Below are 18,420 nucleotides of genomic sequence, written 5' to 3'. Positions count from 1 at the left end.
ATTCACACGTAGACGTTTGTTAAAAAATGCATTTTTCTTATGTAAAAATGTTCTTTTTTATATCCATGTAATGACTGACCATTTCGGTTTTAATTCTCCTCCGCTCCGTAAATATTCTTGTATGTAATTTGGTTTCGGTTTTGTGTTGAGACGCCATTGAGATATTGTTCTTGTACATTTAATTATATGTATTTGTATATATATATATATATATTGTTGTATATACGAATCATCATCTAGGTGTATGTTTTCCTTTATAGATTATATTTAGTATTAGTTTATACCTTCGCCACGATCGGACACGGGAAGCTTAAAGATACACACACACGGTAGTGAGAGATAGGAGTTAGCAAACCAATTATAATTGAACTACATTTAGAGATTTTAGACAAGTCTAATGCTAGACTAGATAAGTTGCCACCGTCAGCGCTGACATCGAGATTAATTAGAGCTAATTTGACACAACCGTTTAATTCAACTATTTCATATCGTCATCATATTGAAGCATCTTTAAGCGTTTGCTGTGCTCTGCTCCCTCCCGTCTATCGTCTGTGTCGACTGTGTCATGCTACTGAAAGATTCGTTGCTGATTTTGCATTTTCTTTTGCAGGTATTCGGAAGCATCTGTAAAGTATGCTACACGTCTTCAAAATTCAATAAATAAACGATAAACGATAAGTAAATAAGAAATCATAGCTGGGTTGTTCGTTTTGGGCTATTTTTTAATTAACTCTCAGTACAAGACAGTGACTGACACATTTGATAACGTTACCGTTATGAATTTGGAAGAAAATTAAACACAAATTTAGTCAAGACAAGATTTAAACCAGAAAGTGAAGAACTTAATTAATTGGTTCAAAGAACATTGCAAATTTGGAAACGGAAAAATCAAAGAATAATGCGCAGAACAAAAAATTAATCGTTAATATTAGCCCAAAACATTTTTTATGTTTTTTTTATGTTAGTTTGTGATTTGAAATTTGGTTGCTGCGCTGCTGAAGCGTTACGAGAGCTGAGATCATCGGGTGGATTGAAAGTCTGTCTGTGGTTGATATGCTAACATTGAAATTTTGAAGGAAGTAATGGATATGCTTCGGTTTTGCATTTGGGTTCGAAAGATTTTGCTTTGTGTCTGTGTGTCTATCGTTGGGGGAAACGACGTTGTTATTGGATTCCCTCGCTTGATCTTTAATTCGCTCTCTGCTCTAGGTGCAGCCCAGGGACAAAATTGTGAAAAAAACAAAACAAAAACAAAGAAAAAACAATTTGAAACACAGAAACAAAATAAAATATGAACTAAAAACTTGGTTTTTGGGTGGGTCGGATGGGTGTTAAAGGTGAAAATTATAGAACAATAACACTTTTTTGGAGTTTTATGCGGCTCGAAAGAGGCTCCTCTATTCTGTGCTACGTTCTGGAGCCCAATTCCGGGTAAGGTCCATCTTTTTCTGCCAATCCTTCTTCGCGGAGCTCTGCTCGAGATGTTCAGTTTTTTTTCTTTGAGTTTTTACTTTATAATTTTCGCTTTTTCGAGTTTTGATTTAGATAATTATTTTGTTCGTTTTTCTCTGTTTCATCCGATCACCCCCACACAAGCAACTACCCTAAAGGCGGGGCCCGCAGTTGTTCAGATTGATATTGAGATCGTCAAACTCCATCCAGTTGGCGTTCGGTTGCTGCTGGGGGTGCAGCATCTGCTGCTGGTGTTGGTTCTGGTGCGGCTGCTGCTGCGATGCCATTTGCGATATTGGTGGTGGATGGTTCTCTATGGGGGATATTTTCATAAATGGATGGGTGGGAAAGGAGCAGAGGGAGGACACACGAACTGGATTGCTGGTTTCAACAAACTGAAAAATAAGCATATAAGAACCAACCAAAAAGCGAATAAAAGCAAACAAAATTGTTTTTTTTTTTTTTGCCATTTTAGTATTTTCTTCTCATATTTGTTTGTATTTTTTTTTGTGTTTTGCATTTTGCTAAAATTATTAAGTAGCTGTTGCTTTATTGTTATTGCTATTTATGCGTTCTCTTTTCTTCCTTCTCATCTATATATATGTACTATATATATATGTATATATAGGCGTATAGGTAGTATGTGTGTGTTTGGAGGGGTGTGTGTGTGGTTGTATCGTTAAATATGTATTCTTTTTGTTTTCTTTTTTTGTATTACACTTGTGTGATGATCATGGGGATAGTATCGTTATACATATCAATCGTAAGTAGTACAAACTCATTTTCGACATTTTCCCCAACCTGACCCTCATATATGCACATATTACGATATATGTATGTCTGTATCATTTAGGTAGGTAGGTACTTAGTCTAGAAACATGTGTGTGTCGTGGTGTAGAGTTTGTGTTGTGTGTGTGGTGCTCTTTACTTGAGCTGCACTTAATCAGTTGATCTTTCATTTCAATTCATTCTTTAAAATATATATATATATATATATATATATGTATATATATATTGTATTCTTTGCGCTATGATATATATGTATTGTATATATATATAATTCTTCTTTCTTTCACGTTTCCTTTGACGTTTTTCTAATTGCTATTTTTGTTTGCCATTTGTTCATTTCATTATATATCTAGATATACATATATATACATATATGTATGTATATATAATATAAATATTCACTATATATAAACTAAATAGATTTTTACGATGGGACAATCTGCTCTCTCTGCTGCTCAGTAAAAACTTAAGAACTGCCTTCCTCTCCTTCCTTCCTTCCTGTCTTCCGTGTTCTCTCATTCAAGTCGCACAATAAATTGAGTTTACAAACATTTCCTCACTTCTGTTTTGGTTTTTCTTTCGTTTTTTGTATGTTTGTTTTTTTGTTTTTTGTCAGCAAAAATGTTCGTTCATTCCTTTTGTTTAATTAATTTAATCATTATGGTTTTATGTATATTATATGTATATATATCTGTATATATAATATATTTTAATATTGTTTTAAACCTAAACAATTTATGAATTCTCGCTTTTTCAAAATATCACGTATATACTTAAGTTATGCCTTGGATTTTTACTTTAGTTATGATCTGATCTTGAACGATTAGTCTGCGGAAGATAAGATATTGCTGGGATGGTGAATCAAAACACTTGAACGCGAAACAAGTTATGAAATTTTATATATAGTTCCTTCTGCCAGTTCTTCAGTTCAATCGTTCTGCCCCGACCCCAGCAATGAGAACCTATTCTCGTATTCGACTTGAGTATCGTGTCGTGTGTATTGTATCATCGTTTCATTTTGTTGTGCGGGCGAACGTTCTTCTCCAACTAAATAATATCCCTATTGACTGACATATATGTAAGTACTCCTTGCTCTTCTCCTGCTTGGTGGTTTCTATGTTGCTTCTTCGACTTGTTTTTTTCAGTAGTTTACGAGTAGTTTTAAACTAGAGCCTGTCTTCTGAATTATTGCTTTCCATTTCGTTACATTTTGTTTGGGGTTTTGCTTTCGCGTTTTTCTATCGCCTTTGCTTTGCTTTTCGACAACGTCGTGTGATGCCTAATTATTGTTACGATTCGATTTAAAAATGTTTCGTTTTGTATTTAACTATTTAACAATTTAGTAAAAATTTCTCAACAATTTATTGAATCGAAAGTTTAGCTGCATTTGCGGTGGCAGGCAGCGTGTATCGACTGACACTCTGTGAGGGTTTTTCTATGGTATGCATGGTGGAGGTTGGTTGGTTGCTTTCTGTGGCGACTCCTCGGGCGACCTCTGGTTGTTGTTGTTGTTATTTAGCAGGTATTTTTGAAACCTCTGGGTTCTCTTGTTTATTATGTTCTTTACAATAGGGGCAAATAATTTCATGGTTTTTCGTTCAATAAGGCATACACACATGCACACGAGTATATATAATATATGAATATTTTTATTTCGAATTTCAGCCAAATTATGCACCAATTTTGAATGGAATTCTCGCCTCGCCAGTCGCCTCACCAGCCTCCCCCCTATCACTACATTCTGCCCCCGCAAATGTTGCCCTACTCCGATTCGTATTTAAACAATTTTTTGGTTAACAAACATTCAGACATTCCTGTTTTTGATTCATCATCATCATCGTCATAACAATACAAGTGTGTAGATACAACAGAATTTGTTATGTTACGTTTACTCTTGGGGTATGTAAGTATTGTATGTACGGTAGAAAAAACAGAGATGATAAAACAACATTCTTGCAGATTTCGCATTTTGCTTGATGTACATTAGTTTTCACTTCACTTATTTCCTTTCTTTCTTTTTATTATATTATAAATTGCTGTTAAATTATTATTTATTCTTCGATTTTTATTTATATATATATTTAACTATATTCTTGTGTAACACACACCTATGAGTGTCTATGTATTGCTTGAGTTTTTGTTTTTTTTAACTATTTACTTATCATTTTTTATGTTTTTATTTTTCCATTTTGCTAGAGCTTTGAGTTTAGCTTTTTAATAGTCTCTCTATACGAGTATGTATATGTCGTCTCGCACACATACATACATGCAATATACATATGTATGTGGTATATGTGAGCGTTTTGTGTACGTTTTTCGCATCATATTTTGAATATCTTTATTGTATAGTGTGTTCTTCTATTTTTTTTCCTCTATTTTCCACTCACTTTTCGCTTCATCGTTTTTTTAGTTCACTTTTTGCTTGGCTTATGTAACTAGATCTAACATTTTCATGTCTCTTGCTTTTTTAGTAAATATGTATAGTATGAATAGTATATTTTGTTTTCTTTTTTGTTGTTTTTTTTTTCGTTTAGACTAAGGTTTGTTTTTCGTTCAGTTTTTTCTTTTGCAAGAAAGTGTTTTGATCGATGAGAGAGCGGGGTGGTGTCTCTCCCTCTTCTGTGTGTGTGTTTGTTTGTGTGTTAGTGTGTGCGTAGCTTTTGCTTTGACTTTGTCCGTCGTCTACTTTGCTAATTCATTTCCTTAATCCACTTCCCTTTCTTCTCATCATCTTTTTGCTTTGTATCGCTGTATGTGTATGCGTGTATGACTGTGTATAACAGTATACCAGTTTACAGTTACAGTTACACTTACGAGTTACAGTTATTTTTTTCATTATATATATATGTACTGTATATTGTATATATGTGTATTGTATGTATATATTTATATAAATTAATTTATGCATAATTTTATGTCTTTAATCTTCGATCGCTGCCCTGCCATCTGCGCTTCTCTTCTCTTAGCTACCATATATCGTTTATATATATCCTATATCTGTATATATGTATGCAATTTTGTATTCCGTTATTATCTATAGTATATATTTTGTGTGTCTGTGTGTGTGTGGGTGTTTCTGTGTTTGTGTGCGTGCGTACTTTTCACATTTGCTGCCTCTGTATAATCCAGTTATGTATATAGTAAGTATCATATCCATATTATATTTATAGTATAGTTTTTAAATATTGTTCAAGTGTTCAACTTGCCTCTCTACAATCTACAGTTGAAATTCCCCCCTTCACAGCTGGACATACATTATGTATCTTTAGTTTTTGGGAACTGTCCGCTGTCCGTTTAGGGGAATTTCACTGTATTTCCCATTAGCATTTCCTTTCTCTGCTAACTGACTTTCCGGTGGTGCAGCTTGTCAGTAAGCCCCACTCTGTTCTACTCGTTCTTGCTCTCCGCTAATTGCACATCATAAATGTTTGCACCAACAAATTCCATCTCCAGCACACAGACACACAAGCAAACTGGCGGACAGACCCTACCTGCACACAGATACAGTAGTTGTACCTTTAATAGCATAAGCAGCTTACTTTACACATATTTCCCCAACGGAGAAATGCTTTTCCCTTCTGCTTCTCTGGCTCTGTCGCTGTGTGTGTCTGTCTGTGTGTATGAAGAGCTTCTCCTTCACTTCCTTCCAATATGATTTTCTCCTTTGACTAAACATTTTGCGAAATTGCAGCTGTTGTGTATGTATGGGTGTAGTGTATCTGTGTGTGTTAAACTCTATTTGATGCTGTTGTTGTAGTTTACTTTTGTTGCTGTTGCTGTTCTTGTTGTTGTTTTTCTTGTGGATGTAGTTGTAGTTTGTTGTTGTAGTAGTAGTAGTAGCATCACCTATTGTTGCTTTCTCTCTCACTGGCTGTCTGCATCCTCTCTCAAAAGTTAACATGGATAAATTCCTACAAAATAATCAAGAAATTGGCTTCAAAGTCGATTCGCTTTTTCAGGCAATACATATACATCGTATGTATCTCCACTATGGTAGATATATGTATATGTTTATCAGTTGTAAAAGATAGTAGGTATGTATAGTTCTATGAGTGCGCGACTACTACTATTTACAGAGAACATTCTCCGCTATATATTGTATCTTGTATATATACAGCAAGCAAAATCGAAAAAAAAGAGATAGTTATAAATTACTAACAAAAAAAACATACATACATATGTTTTATAGGAAGTCTGTTGTGGTGCACACCACTCGGCACCTTTCTTTTCGCTAATTTTTGTTGTTCATATACATATGTGATGGTGGACATGGCATTCAACTAATTTACATTACACAGTACAGTTAATAGCTGAATAAACTAAAGAGCCAAGAGCTTAAAACAAATTTTTTAAATAGTAAATTAAATCATAAACTAAAATTAGAAACTAGAAGTGCGGCGGCTGCTGCTGCTGCTGCGGCTGCTTCAGAGGGGCAGGAGGAGTTCTGTTGTAGAAATTGTTGTTGTAGTTGTAGATGTTTTTGTTGAATCTTCAGAAGTCAGATTGCTGTTGTTGTAGTTGGCTGTTGTAATTGCAGTTTCACGTGCAGTTGTTGTTCGTATGGTTGTTTTTGTTTTATTATTTTAGCAGGGCAGCTCTCAACGAAAAATTGGCGACTACGAAAATTGCTTTACTTTTATGTTTCTTTTTAGGGTTTAACCTAATTTATTTTTACATTTTTGTGGTGGTTGTTGTAGGAGGTGGTTGGTAGTTTGGTGGTGCAGCCAAGAAATAATGAAAGAAAAGAAAGCATATACCGAGAGATATTGGTGTAAAAAACTACGACAAAACGACAGAACAAGGCAAGAGATACATTTGTACATATGCTCTATGTAGATTCAACACTCACCTTGATAGTTCTGAGGCCAAATGGTGGGTACATTCTGCTGCAAAATTATATAGAAAATAATATCATTATACAACACTGTGAGGTTTGATATAATTAACTTACCATTGGCACACTGTAGTACTGATAGAATGGCTGATATTGCATGGCTGAAGGTGGGTAGATGGCTGGCACTCCAGCGGCTGTAAAGTCAGTAACTAAGTTTGGTTAAATTGTTCCCCACACATTGATGATGGTTGGTTTATTTGTTGAATGTTGTACGAGTAGTAGATTGTTGTTTTGTCGATTAAATAGAAAGAGATTTATATGAAATATATAGAAAAAAGAACAAAAACGAAAAGAAAGGTATTTTTAATTGAGCAAAGAACTGAAGCAGCAAAAATGATGAGCACTCAGAGATTCCTCAAAAGACCTAGTGGCACAGAGAGAGTAGGGTAGGGGGGTGCGGCTATCACTCACCTGGCGGATATACAGCGGCTGCAAATTGATCCATCGGTATATTGCTTATCGGTGCCGGCGGCGTGGTTGTATAGTAAACAGCTCCATTTGTGGCCACAATCGACTGCAGAGGATTGGGCTGTTCGAAGAGGAATACCTTTAATAAGTTTTACAACTGTAAAACTATTTGCAAAAGGGTGCATACACCCCCCCACACACCATCTCGGAGCAAGGGGGGTGGTACAGACTCACCTGTTTCTTGATGGCCGGCGCAATGTTCAATTTGCGATCACGTAGAACCACGCACTCACCCTGTGATTTGAGATGCCACACACAGAGAGAGGGAGGGAGAGATCCAAGAGCGACAGAGATGGAGTGATGTCATAGAGATGTGAAAGAAAGAGAGGAGAAAAGCATAAGTGGAGGGTGCATTAGAGATCGCATTAGATTTTGCATTTATCGAACACACAAGCCGAACGAAGAAATTCAAATTCAAATTCAAATCGAACGCAGCAGCATCAAAAAAATTCTCAATCAAAAATGAAAATATAGTTAAAAATTAATGCTCAACGCTCAACGCTTTTTGGTTTTTAATGTTTTTTTTACTGTTTAAAAAAATTCATTTGTTCATTATTTTTTAAAGATATTTTAATTTTTTTGCTTGGCCATGGCTATATAAGAGACAGAGAGAGAGAGAGAAACACGTGCCAAGGCAAAAATACCATTACCAAATACATGTGTGTATTATATAATATTTATATATATATATATTATGTGTGTGTGTGAGTATATAGAGGTGTGTAAGTAATGTTTAATTACTACAAAATGTCATGTACAATATTTGCAGCAGAATGTTTGTTTTTTTGGTGTTTTTTTCTGGCTTCAAAAGCGATAAAAATTCATTTGCCAACACACTTTTTGCAACTTTGTAATTTTCATCTTTGGTTTTTCTTCTCTATATATTTTATTTTCTTTGTTTTGCCGCACAACGAAAATCAACAACAAGTCTCATTTTAATCAACAAACAAAAAAAACACAGTACAAATTAATTAACCAGAATTATAAACTCATTAAAAAATTATGAAAGAAATCAAAAGTAGGAAAAAAAAGTATTCAAAATGTGGCACAAAAGCGTTTAAAGAACAATTAACATATTTATCTTTTCCCTTTTTTGTATTGTTTTGTTTTTGTTGAAGCTGTGGCTGGCTTTTCTCTGCTCTTGGCCTCGTGTTTGCGAACGGAAAATCAATTGATTAATAAATGGGAAAAACTCATTAGAGAAGAGAAGTGTTTGGTTTGGTTTGGTTTGTGTAAATATGTAAGGACCGCGCCCGCAACAAATGTAAAAATAAATCAAATTAAATTGTAGGCAACGACAGAGAGAGAGAGAGAAATGGTACTTATTATGGAAAACCCTCTTCTCGCTCAACGAAATCTGATTTTCCTTTTTGAAGTGAGCTTTTCTTGAAATCCCTTTTTAAAATTCCCCGTACCAGCCCTGCCTGCTTTGAGTGGTAATCCTTTTCGGTCGATCATCATCTACCGACCTTGTTTTGGCCCATTAAAAATGCATTTGGCCCCCGCACTTTGTGCCAATACAATCCTGTATATAGTACGAGCATCTGAGCCAACAGCCAATTTACATTTAATGCGAGTATCTGAAGAAAACTAGCACTCAGCGGAAGAGGATGACAGCTTTGAGAGCTGCTCAGGAGCAGGAGCTGGAGCTGAGGCAGAAGCAGGACCGGGACGGCGAGTTCATCTTTAATTGCCAATTAGTCCTGCTTCTGCTGATACCCTTGTGATTTGCGCTTGAAAAGGACATTGGAGCCGCCACTGTGGATGCTCATCAAAGAGAGAGATAAGCACAGCAGACTCCTTGAGCACGAAGAGAGAGCGGAGCGAGTGACCTGTCCGGACAGCAGCGGTAATAACCATTAACCTAAGCAAATGTTTGCAGGCCAGGCCAAACGGAGATGGAGATGATGCTCCTGCTCATGCCGCTGCTGTTGTCGTTAAAAAAACAACAAGGTGGAAAATGAAAATGAAATGTAAGGAAAGGCAAGGCAAGAAAAGTAAAGGCCTTCTTCTCGGCGTATCCTTTCTGACCGCCGACGGGCAAACATTCTTTTCATTTATGTTCGAGTCCTACGGCCACGAGCCTCGACATAAGGATAAGGGCCCTAACAAAAGGGCCCAGGAGAGCACACAGTCGTCGAGTCGACAGAGTAAACTAAAGATGAAACGTATGCCAGAGAGTAGAGCAGAGAGCAGAGCAGGACCCACTTCTTCCTTGTCTTGGCTGAATTTAATTAAGAATCCTTTTGGTTGAGGCCTGGCTTTTACGGTTGGGCCTTTTCCATATTCTTTTGTCTCACGGACACGCACCCAACAGGACACACACACACACACACACACACAGGACAACAGAAGTGGAGGCTTCACTGTTTTACGGTTGCTTTTTTGGGCTCCACTCTAAAAATAATGTAAAATTGAAGAGCTGCCATTGCTGCTGCTCCTGGGCAAATCTCATACATTCGAAATGCGTTTTGTGGGATCCCAGAGTCCATTCCCTGCCTGCCAACACACAAATTTGTGCTAATCTACAGCTGTTTATGGGTGTGTGGGGGCAGGGGCTTTGGGATTAGTTTCCCAACAGAAAATTAGAGTAGAAATTGAGGTAGCACAGATAGAGAGAGGGAGGGAGAGGCAAAGAGAGAGTTGTGTGTGTGTGTGTGGGTGTGTGTGGTTTATGCCAAAACCATAGTTTTCCTCGAATTTATATCATTCTGTGGCTTTTGATGAGCGTAACTCGCTGCCTCCCTCCCACTCCCCTCCCTGCTTCTGGGATAACTGAATGTGAAACTTTTTCAAAATGAAATTTAATTAGTTTGTGTGTGTGTGAGTGTGTGTCCATGATCCATGTGTAATTGTGTGTATGTTTGTGTATTTTTTTGTGTAAATTAAAACTTTGTTAAACGTTGGTAAGCCCATTGTTTGCTGCTGGTAGCCCTTGTCCTGCACCCGTGTCCGTGCCCCGTTTTCAGGCTGTTTTTTGTTGCACAGAAGTGTTGTCGTTGCCGTTGTCGTTGTCGTTGTCGTTGTCGTTATCCTGCTGTGTTGTTCCGCCATGGGGCACATTACTCGAGTACCAGCGTTGCATTGTTGCTCTCTGTTGCTCTATTTGTTGTTGCTTGTTGGTGGTTCGCTCTTTTAGCTTTTTCCCCTTTTGGCTTTTGCCAAGGACACTTGTATGTCCCAGAGGGAGTACCAAAGAGGAGCCCCCAACAATGAGAAGCCAACAACAATGCATATTAATGACGAGGCAGCAAAAGTTTTTCACTTAATATGCCACAGAGCACTGAGCGCACGGCGGAAGCTGCAGATAGACAGAGCGAGACAGGGCAGAGGGAGAGAGAGAGAGAGAGAGAGAGACAACAAACCAGTGAACTGTGGGAAGAGCATTTTCCCCACCACCAGAAATGGTTAAAAGTTGCATCAGCCACAGAGGGCTGAGGGCGGCACGGAGGCTGGGCAGTCGTTATGCAATAATTATAATCAATTAGTATGCACCTGAACAACTGTAGCGGAGCGGAGTGGAGTGGAGCAGAGGAGCAGAAAGATGATCAAGAGACTATATTAGGCATGCCACAAGCTTGTGCCTCTCTGCGTGGGCAATCGAACTGGAAACGTGCCCTGAAAGATTTCACATTTCCCCCACAGAGACCCAGACCGACCATCTACAGCTCAATGAACTTTTTTTTTATGGCGCTCACTTACTTGTGGAATAAATCGTATTATAAGTTCATTAATTCATTGTTTCTTTGGGTTTTATATTTTGCAAATGCAACAAATGAGAGAGAGAGGGAGCGAGAGAGGCAGAAACGTAAAAGATGTGCAGCAACATTTGATACGAACTCAAAAATCAATAATCAGAAAATATGCAACGAACGGAATGCAACGGAACTAACGCACTACGGAAGTACGCAAATATCTTGGTCTAATATTCTATATATGTGGTCTATTCTCTTGGCCAAAAAACGCAAAAGAACAACAACCAAAAGGAGAGCAAATGGCCAACAACGGTTTTTTGCTAATTGTTTTTTGCATTTAAAATATGAGCGGGTAAAAACGGTGCAACGGAACTCAACATTTTTTGATTTTTCAACTTTTTGCATTTACGCTCAAAACTCGGGCATTATATGTATGTACTTTCGATCTATATAAAGTGGTGTGTGTATCTATATAGGGTGTATCTTTGTGTATCTATAAGGTGTAACAGTGGTGTATCTGTGGTTGTGTTTAGGTTGTGTGTGTTTAGTGGGTGTATTTGTTTTTTTTTGTGGTTTGTGTTTCTGTGGCAATATGAAAACGATATAACGTAAACGCAACGGTAATTGAAATGGTAACGTAACGTAACGTAATATGTTAACGCAACGTATAATGGATAAACGGATAACGTAACGCTTGGAACGTAAAACTCAACGCAAAAAACGCAATAAGAAGGAAAAAAATGTATAAAAAGAACAGGAACAAAGAGAGTGCCGTCCGTACCTAAAGGCGTTTTTTTAGGTACATCATTTATCTTTCGATCATCAATTAATCAATATCATATCATACATATCACTATATGATATATGGATACAGTTATGGGGCCCCCCGCCCCACTGGAGTGGTGGTCGTTTCTGGTAGTAGTAGTAGGAAGTAGGCGGCGTCTCATACTATCAGTAGCAGTAGTTGGTAGTAGTAGATATAGTAGTATCTTTTGTGTGTTGTGGGGTCAAGAGAGGTTGTGGTGGTGGTGGTGTTGTTGGTACATAGTAGGGGGCCCTAAAAGATCGAACGGGATCACAATTTAGAAGGTTTTTCGTTTGTCTCTAAACACACGATTATCGCACGACGTTTCTAGAGTTTTAAATGAGAATTTTTGTATGAGTTTTGTACGATGTATGGGGATGATATCTATACGCGGAGTAGTGTTCTTTTTTCTTTCGTTCGGGTGTTTTGAAATCATAATTGAAAGTTTGTTTTGTTTTGTTTTTTTGCAACAGGCGACGCATTAGCAGGATAAGAAAGGATTTTGTCTCTCAGTGGAGCAATACTCACATCCGATTGCAGTCTTTGCGCCTCCTGCTCCGTCTCGAATGTGACAAAGCCATAACCCTTGCTCACACCAGCACGATCCACTATAATTTTGGTGCTCTTCACCGTACCATAAGCACTGAAGACGCGCGTTAAATCAGCTTCGGTGGTATCGCCACTGCAAAAAGACAGAGAGTGTGATAAATATATTGTTATAGAGAGTTATGTTCATGTCTTACCTTATTCCTCCCACAAATATGCGATTTGGTATCAATGTGCCATATTTGGGCGCCGCCAGTGGCGCATCGAGTCCACCAGCTGGCGCTGAGGATGGCGGCTGTGCGCCTATTTTGTGCATCTCACCGGGTGTCGTCTCCAGACGAAAGTTGGCCCCAAATGGCAGAATCTTGAGGCTGTTTTGTGTCGTTGGGGGTGCGCGCTGGCCGAATTTATATTCTTCACACTGGGCAAAGCCTTTTTGCTCTGCCTTTATTCCTTCTTTGCAAAAAGGTTACGGACTGTGTGGCACGACTGACTAACGATTAGACGGCGGCTGCTGGCGCTGCTGCTCTTGCAGTTGATAACGTGATAATTGTTGTCGCAAGCATAGGTACAGAGAGGATGGATGGATATCTGTAGCTGTATCGGCCGATGGCTCTGGCTGATATTTTATTTTCTATATATAATATATTCTACAGATCGTACACATGTATCTGTCTGTAGCTCTATTTGTTTTGACGTTTTCTCACTGCCTGCTCCCACACAGATTCCTTTGTTTTTGTTGAAGTCTAGAAACGATATAGAAAGGTTATGTAGAAAAGTTAGTGAAGAGCTGAGAATTAGTTGTGTGCTCATTAATAAACCATTAAAATAATCAGCCACATGGCTGGGGCAACTACAAAAAAAATATAAAAAATAAGAGAAAGAGAGAGAGAGGGAGAGAGGTAGAGAAAAACAGGCTAAGAATTGCCCCCTACATTTCGAAATGAATCTATTTCTGGCGATACGAGCAGCAGCAGCAGCAGCACACAGCGACATATGTCACACGAGGGAAAATGCTCAATGCACAGATACAAAGATACGCAGCTACAGGGAGAGCAAAAGAGAGAGAGAGAGAGAGCGAAAGAGAGGCAGTGCCACACATGTGTGCACCATAAATTCACCTTCAGAGGCAACGAGACGAAAGACAACTAAATAGCACAGAGGAGTTTAATTTTAACAGCAGCAGCAGCAGCCGCCGCACACGTACACACAAATGTATCTCGAAGATACATAGATAGATACAGAGCAGGCAGGCAGCGAGTACCGTCTATGAGATATCTATGTAAATATATTTAGTTACATGGCTTCAAACTCCCAATTAAATGCATGTCAGTCTTTGCCTTCATCAAACATTTGATGTATCTACGAGATGCAGGGATACACACACTTCGCATGTTCCAAAAGGAGGGACACAACATTGCATGCCACAGATACAGATACGGATACATAGCGCCACACAGCACACACCCCACTTAACGATCTATTTATTTGTAGAGGTCCCCCCTCCCATCTGTATCGCTTATCATTTCACATTTATCAGAGGGAGGAGCAAGCTTCTACAACCCACAAAAAACAACTGTCCGTCTGCTGTCCGTCCGTCCGTCTGTCCGTCTGTACGGGGGATTGGCACATAGCAATGAAAACATAATTAAATTTTCATTAACAATGAAAATGTCAAAACTGTTGGCGTTTGCCCGCCCGCTTTGGGTCGTTCCCGTTCCGTTCAGGCATTTCAATTGTATTTGATCGATTCAACAGATACACGGAATGCCCCAAGCCCCCTCAACTCAGCAGATACATATGTATCTGTGTATTTGTGGATACACGTAGCAGATATCTATTTAATGAACGGTGTGTCCGTCCCTGTGTCTGTGCCAACATGTGATTTTAACTCTACTTTCGACCACACGATAGAAAAAACAAGAACAATAAAAACGTTTCTCTATCCACAAAACTAATAAATTTAATGCAAATGTATCCATAAATTATGTTAAGCCACAGATACATATCTGCTTAACAATTGTCAAATGAATATTTCCTTATAGCTTCTTTTTCTATATCTGTTTTTCCACTCATTAAGCAAAAAGATCGACAAAAATCGTTTCTGCTTCTGTGGCGGATTATGGCTATATCTGTTGGCTGTATCTTGCATCTATATATCCTATAAATACTCTTCGCAATCCGTTCATATTTTTCTCTAAAAGCTTTCTAGATGTTCTAGGCGCTCGAACGGAAGCAACAAAAAAGTGGGAAAGGCAAGACGGAGGCGGCCCAATGGCTAAGTGCCCCTGACATGATTCATGGATGGGATTCATGAGTGCCTGGCCCTCATTCGCACAGACAAATCTTAATTATTAAAATTGTATGAAATTATTGCTCTATTTTTGAGCAGCTTTAAGGCCTAGGCATTAGGAAAATTGATGAGAGACGGAGCCAGCAGCAGGGGGCGAAAAACTGTGACAACAGAGAAAATAAAGAGACGGAAAACTGGAGCATAAATTATTAAAATATTCATTACTGCGGGAGGGAGACCACAGTAGAGAGTAAAGAGAAGCCCCTGACATCGACATCGACCATGGAAACACCAACCAACAGCTACCGCTGGAGGCCAGAGGTCAGGCCGGAAAAATCACAGAGTCAGCATTGGAGCGTGGAGAGGTGGGAGGCATGACAACGGACGGTGGCAAGCGGCAATGGCGGTGGCAGTCGCTCCATCAATGGAATTTAATCAACAGCAGCAGCAGAAGCTTAAAAACTCTACCCGCATCGACCACCTCGCCCCAGCTGTCAGTCCGGCAGTCAGTCCGCCCATCATTCCGTCAGTCTCTGCCACATGGTGGGTGGCTGACTGCTGCTGCTGCCGATGGCTACTCCACAATATTGCAAAATTCCACGTGCGAAAATTGCGCGAGTAATGGCGGGCGGGCAGAGCTAAAGAATTTTATTATCCATGAGGGCTTCACGTATCCCATAGATACAGATATAGATACAGCTACAGCTACAGCTACAGATACGACTACGGGCATGCTCTCTCAGGGGAGTGCATGTGCAGATACACAGATACAGATACATGAGCTCATGCAAAAGAATTTAAAAATTTTGCCTCAATGGAATTTGCGCGCTGATTGGATCATTCCTCACTTCCCTCACTCAGACCCTGTTGAAAAGGGAAATGCGGGAAATGCAATCGGGGAAAACACGTTAACAATTCGCAGCTCCAATATTCGGTTGAAACCACACAACAACATTTAACACAAAACATTCAATGCAGTGTGGCGCTTCGGATTCATTCGCGTTTTGGTGTTTTATTCGCTTAGTTTTTGCTCGTTTTTTACCTTTATTTTTTGTGGCACATTTCAAGCGTAAATTTTGGGCCAATTAGGGAAATGCAATTAGCCAAAACGAGAGAAAATGAAGAAGTAGGAGGAGCCAATGTGGGGTAGACAGAAGCTGGGGGCAAGTGGGAGCAGAGGCTAGCGAGCAAGAAGTGTGTTCCGGTTCTGGTTTTGGCCAAAAAAAGCGAGCGAAGGGTAGCCAGTCGTAGGGCTACAGCTGTTGGCCATTAGGGTAGTGGAAGCTATAGTTCTGGCCATGTGGCAGCAGGGATATCTGTGGCTCCGAGAGGGAGAGTGGGCGGCAGAGAGTGCAAGTTTGACCTATAAAACTGTGGCAGAGTGTGGCACAGTTACTGCGCGGCATATAGAAAAGGAAATGAAGTAAAACACACAGCTGTGTGGCCAAGAACAAGGCCAAAAGTGGTGCCAGGCGAAAGAATAGGGCACGCTAGAGGGAAAGAAGAAGGCCATCAGAGGGAAGAGAAGAGTCGTCGGAAGAGCAGCAGCAGAAACAATCAGGAAGGATGCAAAAGGGAAGGATCCCAGGAAAGGAAGGAGCCGATGGCAAGGAAATAAGCAAGCAGGGAGTAGTGTGTGCCAGAAGGAAGCAAGAAGTGTGACAGGAGGATGCAAGGGGAAGAGCAGTTCTTTCCTTCCTTCCTTTGAAATACAATTTTAAAACTAAACTGCACACAAGAGACACCTGCAGTCTGCCTCTCTTCCCAAGGAACAGATAAGAAAAGAGCTAAGGCAGTGTTCACTGTACTCCTGCCGCACGTGCACATCCTTTGTCCTCGCATGCAAAAGGTAGACACTTGTGTGTGTGTGTGTGTTCGTCCTTGCCAAAATGTGGCAGAACCCAAGGCGAGGCGATAGTCAGGTGCTGATAAAACGCTGACAGGGCGAAAGAGAAAGCTAAAGGGAAAGCCAAAGGGTGAGGGCGAGATTGCTGCGCCTGGCAGTATGCTACACAAAATGTGTGGCACCATCATGATGGGTGAGTGAGAGGAGAGATTGGAGAGCCATGTGGCAGCAGCAGGAAGCTCCCCGTGTGTGCACTCCTATGCTGTTGGACATCCCATCCATCCATCCATTCCATGCCCCTGATAAGTCCTTCGTATCCAAGTCACATAAGGACAATTAGCCAACAGCAAAAGGCTGTGGCTCAAAACAGTTTAAGAGCCCATAACGGCAAACATCACGAGCAGCAAGCAGCAGCAAGAGGCAACATTTCGGGGCAGCAGCATGAGTGGAAGCTCATGGCTCTGATGGCTCTGATGGCTGAATGACTGAGGCATGACGATGACGTTGTGGCATGTACGTGTTGGTGCATAACTTAACTGAAAAAGAACGCCTCCACTCTCGCTGCCAGCAGCCATCCCATGTGGCAGCCAGCGAGTGGGTTAAGGAGATGATGATGATATCCCAATGAAATGGAAACAGAGTGGCGGAGGGCAAAGGTCAATTGAAGTTCCCAAAGCAAAGAAAAGACAGGGGACAGGGGACAGGGGGAGAAGCCAAATCACGAGAGTGAAAGAAGAAAAGAGCAAAAAGTCAGTCAGGAGGCCAAGTCAAGTGTAAAGCGAGAAAGCGCACAAAAATGGCACAACCAAACACACACACATACACCACACACACTCATTACACACACACACATGCATGGATTGTAAATGCACTGACGGACAGTGCGCCGGAAGTGGAAGTGCCTCGAGTGCCTCGACTCGACGCTCGACTCGCGGCCCACCTCTGCCATTCACCAGCTCTGCCCACATGTTATACAATCCTTGGGCGAAGACGAGGACGAGGACATGGACTGTGTGGACTGCGGACTACCGACTCAGTGTGTGTGTGTGTGTGTGGACGATGGGTGTGCACGGGGCTTTTGGGTGTCAGTCAAGTGAAAGGAAATTGTAGCACACAGAAGCAGAAGCAGCAGCAGCAGCAGAGCCAGACAAACCAACAGACAAACATCATCATCATCGTCATCGTCAGCCTCGTTCTCATCCACATCCACGTCCTCGTCGTGAAGAAGAAGCATTAGGAGACGACACGAGACGCTGGGCTTTGGGCTTTGGGCCTCAGCAGCAGCAGCTAAATTGATGGCCTGCCATCAAGGGATGGAGGCACATCCATCCATGCTCCATGCTCCGCACATCAGCCAGCCAGCCAGCCACCCACTTCTACTGCTTTGCCCTTCTTCCTGCTTGCCACCCGACGCCCACACGTACATATACTATGTGGCACACACAAAAATCCATAATCCTCGACAGTAGAAGCCAGTGGCAGCGGTGGCAGCAGCAGCAGCAGCAGCAAAAGGGAAACGTTAAACTACAAAAGCGCGAGCACAAATTGCTACCAAGTATCCCTGTGTTAGTTTTTTGCAACAGTATCAGTGTGTGTGTGTGGCATGTTTGCGCTGCAAAAGTGTGTGTGTGC

The 18,420-nt window shown here is 40.4% G+C and overlaps 1 protein-coding gene across 7 annotated transcripts in view; it reads right to left on the bottom strand.

Annotated features, from left to right (window-relative positions):
- Window positions 1-1,552: 1,552 nt before the first annotated feature.
- Window positions 1,553-18,420, bottom strand: part of LOC117893726 (protein boule) — a 30,070-nt gene continuing 13,202 nt past the window's right edge. The window contains exons 2-8 of one of the 7 annotated variants that reach the window (XM_034800441.1): window positions 12,847-13,395; window positions 12,632-12,785; window positions 7,778-7,837; window positions 7,547-7,682; window positions 7,193-7,284; window positions 7,091-7,127; window positions 1,553-1,765 (exon numbers count right to left, since the gene is read on the bottom strand). In XM_034800441.1, the coding sequence (XP_034656332.1) occupies window positions 1,605-1,765; window positions 7,091-7,127; window positions 7,193-7,284; window positions 7,547-7,682; window positions 7,778-7,837; window positions 12,632-12,785; window positions 12,847-12,965 (759 nt within the window). In that variant the 5' untranslated portion in view covers window positions 12,966-13,395 and the 3' untranslated portion in view covers window positions 1,553-1,604. Of the gene's footprint in view, window positions 1,766-3,563; window positions 6,902-7,090; window positions 7,128-7,192; window positions 7,285-7,546; window positions 7,683-7,777; window positions 7,838-12,631; window positions 12,786-12,846; window positions 13,396-18,420 lie in introns of those variants that run through there. The other 6 variants (XM_034800442.1, XM_034800443.1, XM_034800444.1 and 3 more) reach the window with 6 other exon arrangements.

This window comes from Drosophila subobscura, chromosome J (assembly GCF_008121235.1).
Source record: "Drosophila subobscura isolate 14011-0131.10 chromosome J, UCBerk_Dsub_1.0, whole genome shotgun sequence".
Lineage (NCBI taxonomy): Eukaryota > Metazoa > Arthropoda > Insecta > Diptera > Drosophilidae > Drosophila > Drosophila subobscura.
The sequence above is the reverse complement of the archived record's forward strand: the minus strand, read 5'-3'. Positions and strand labels throughout refer to the sequence as shown.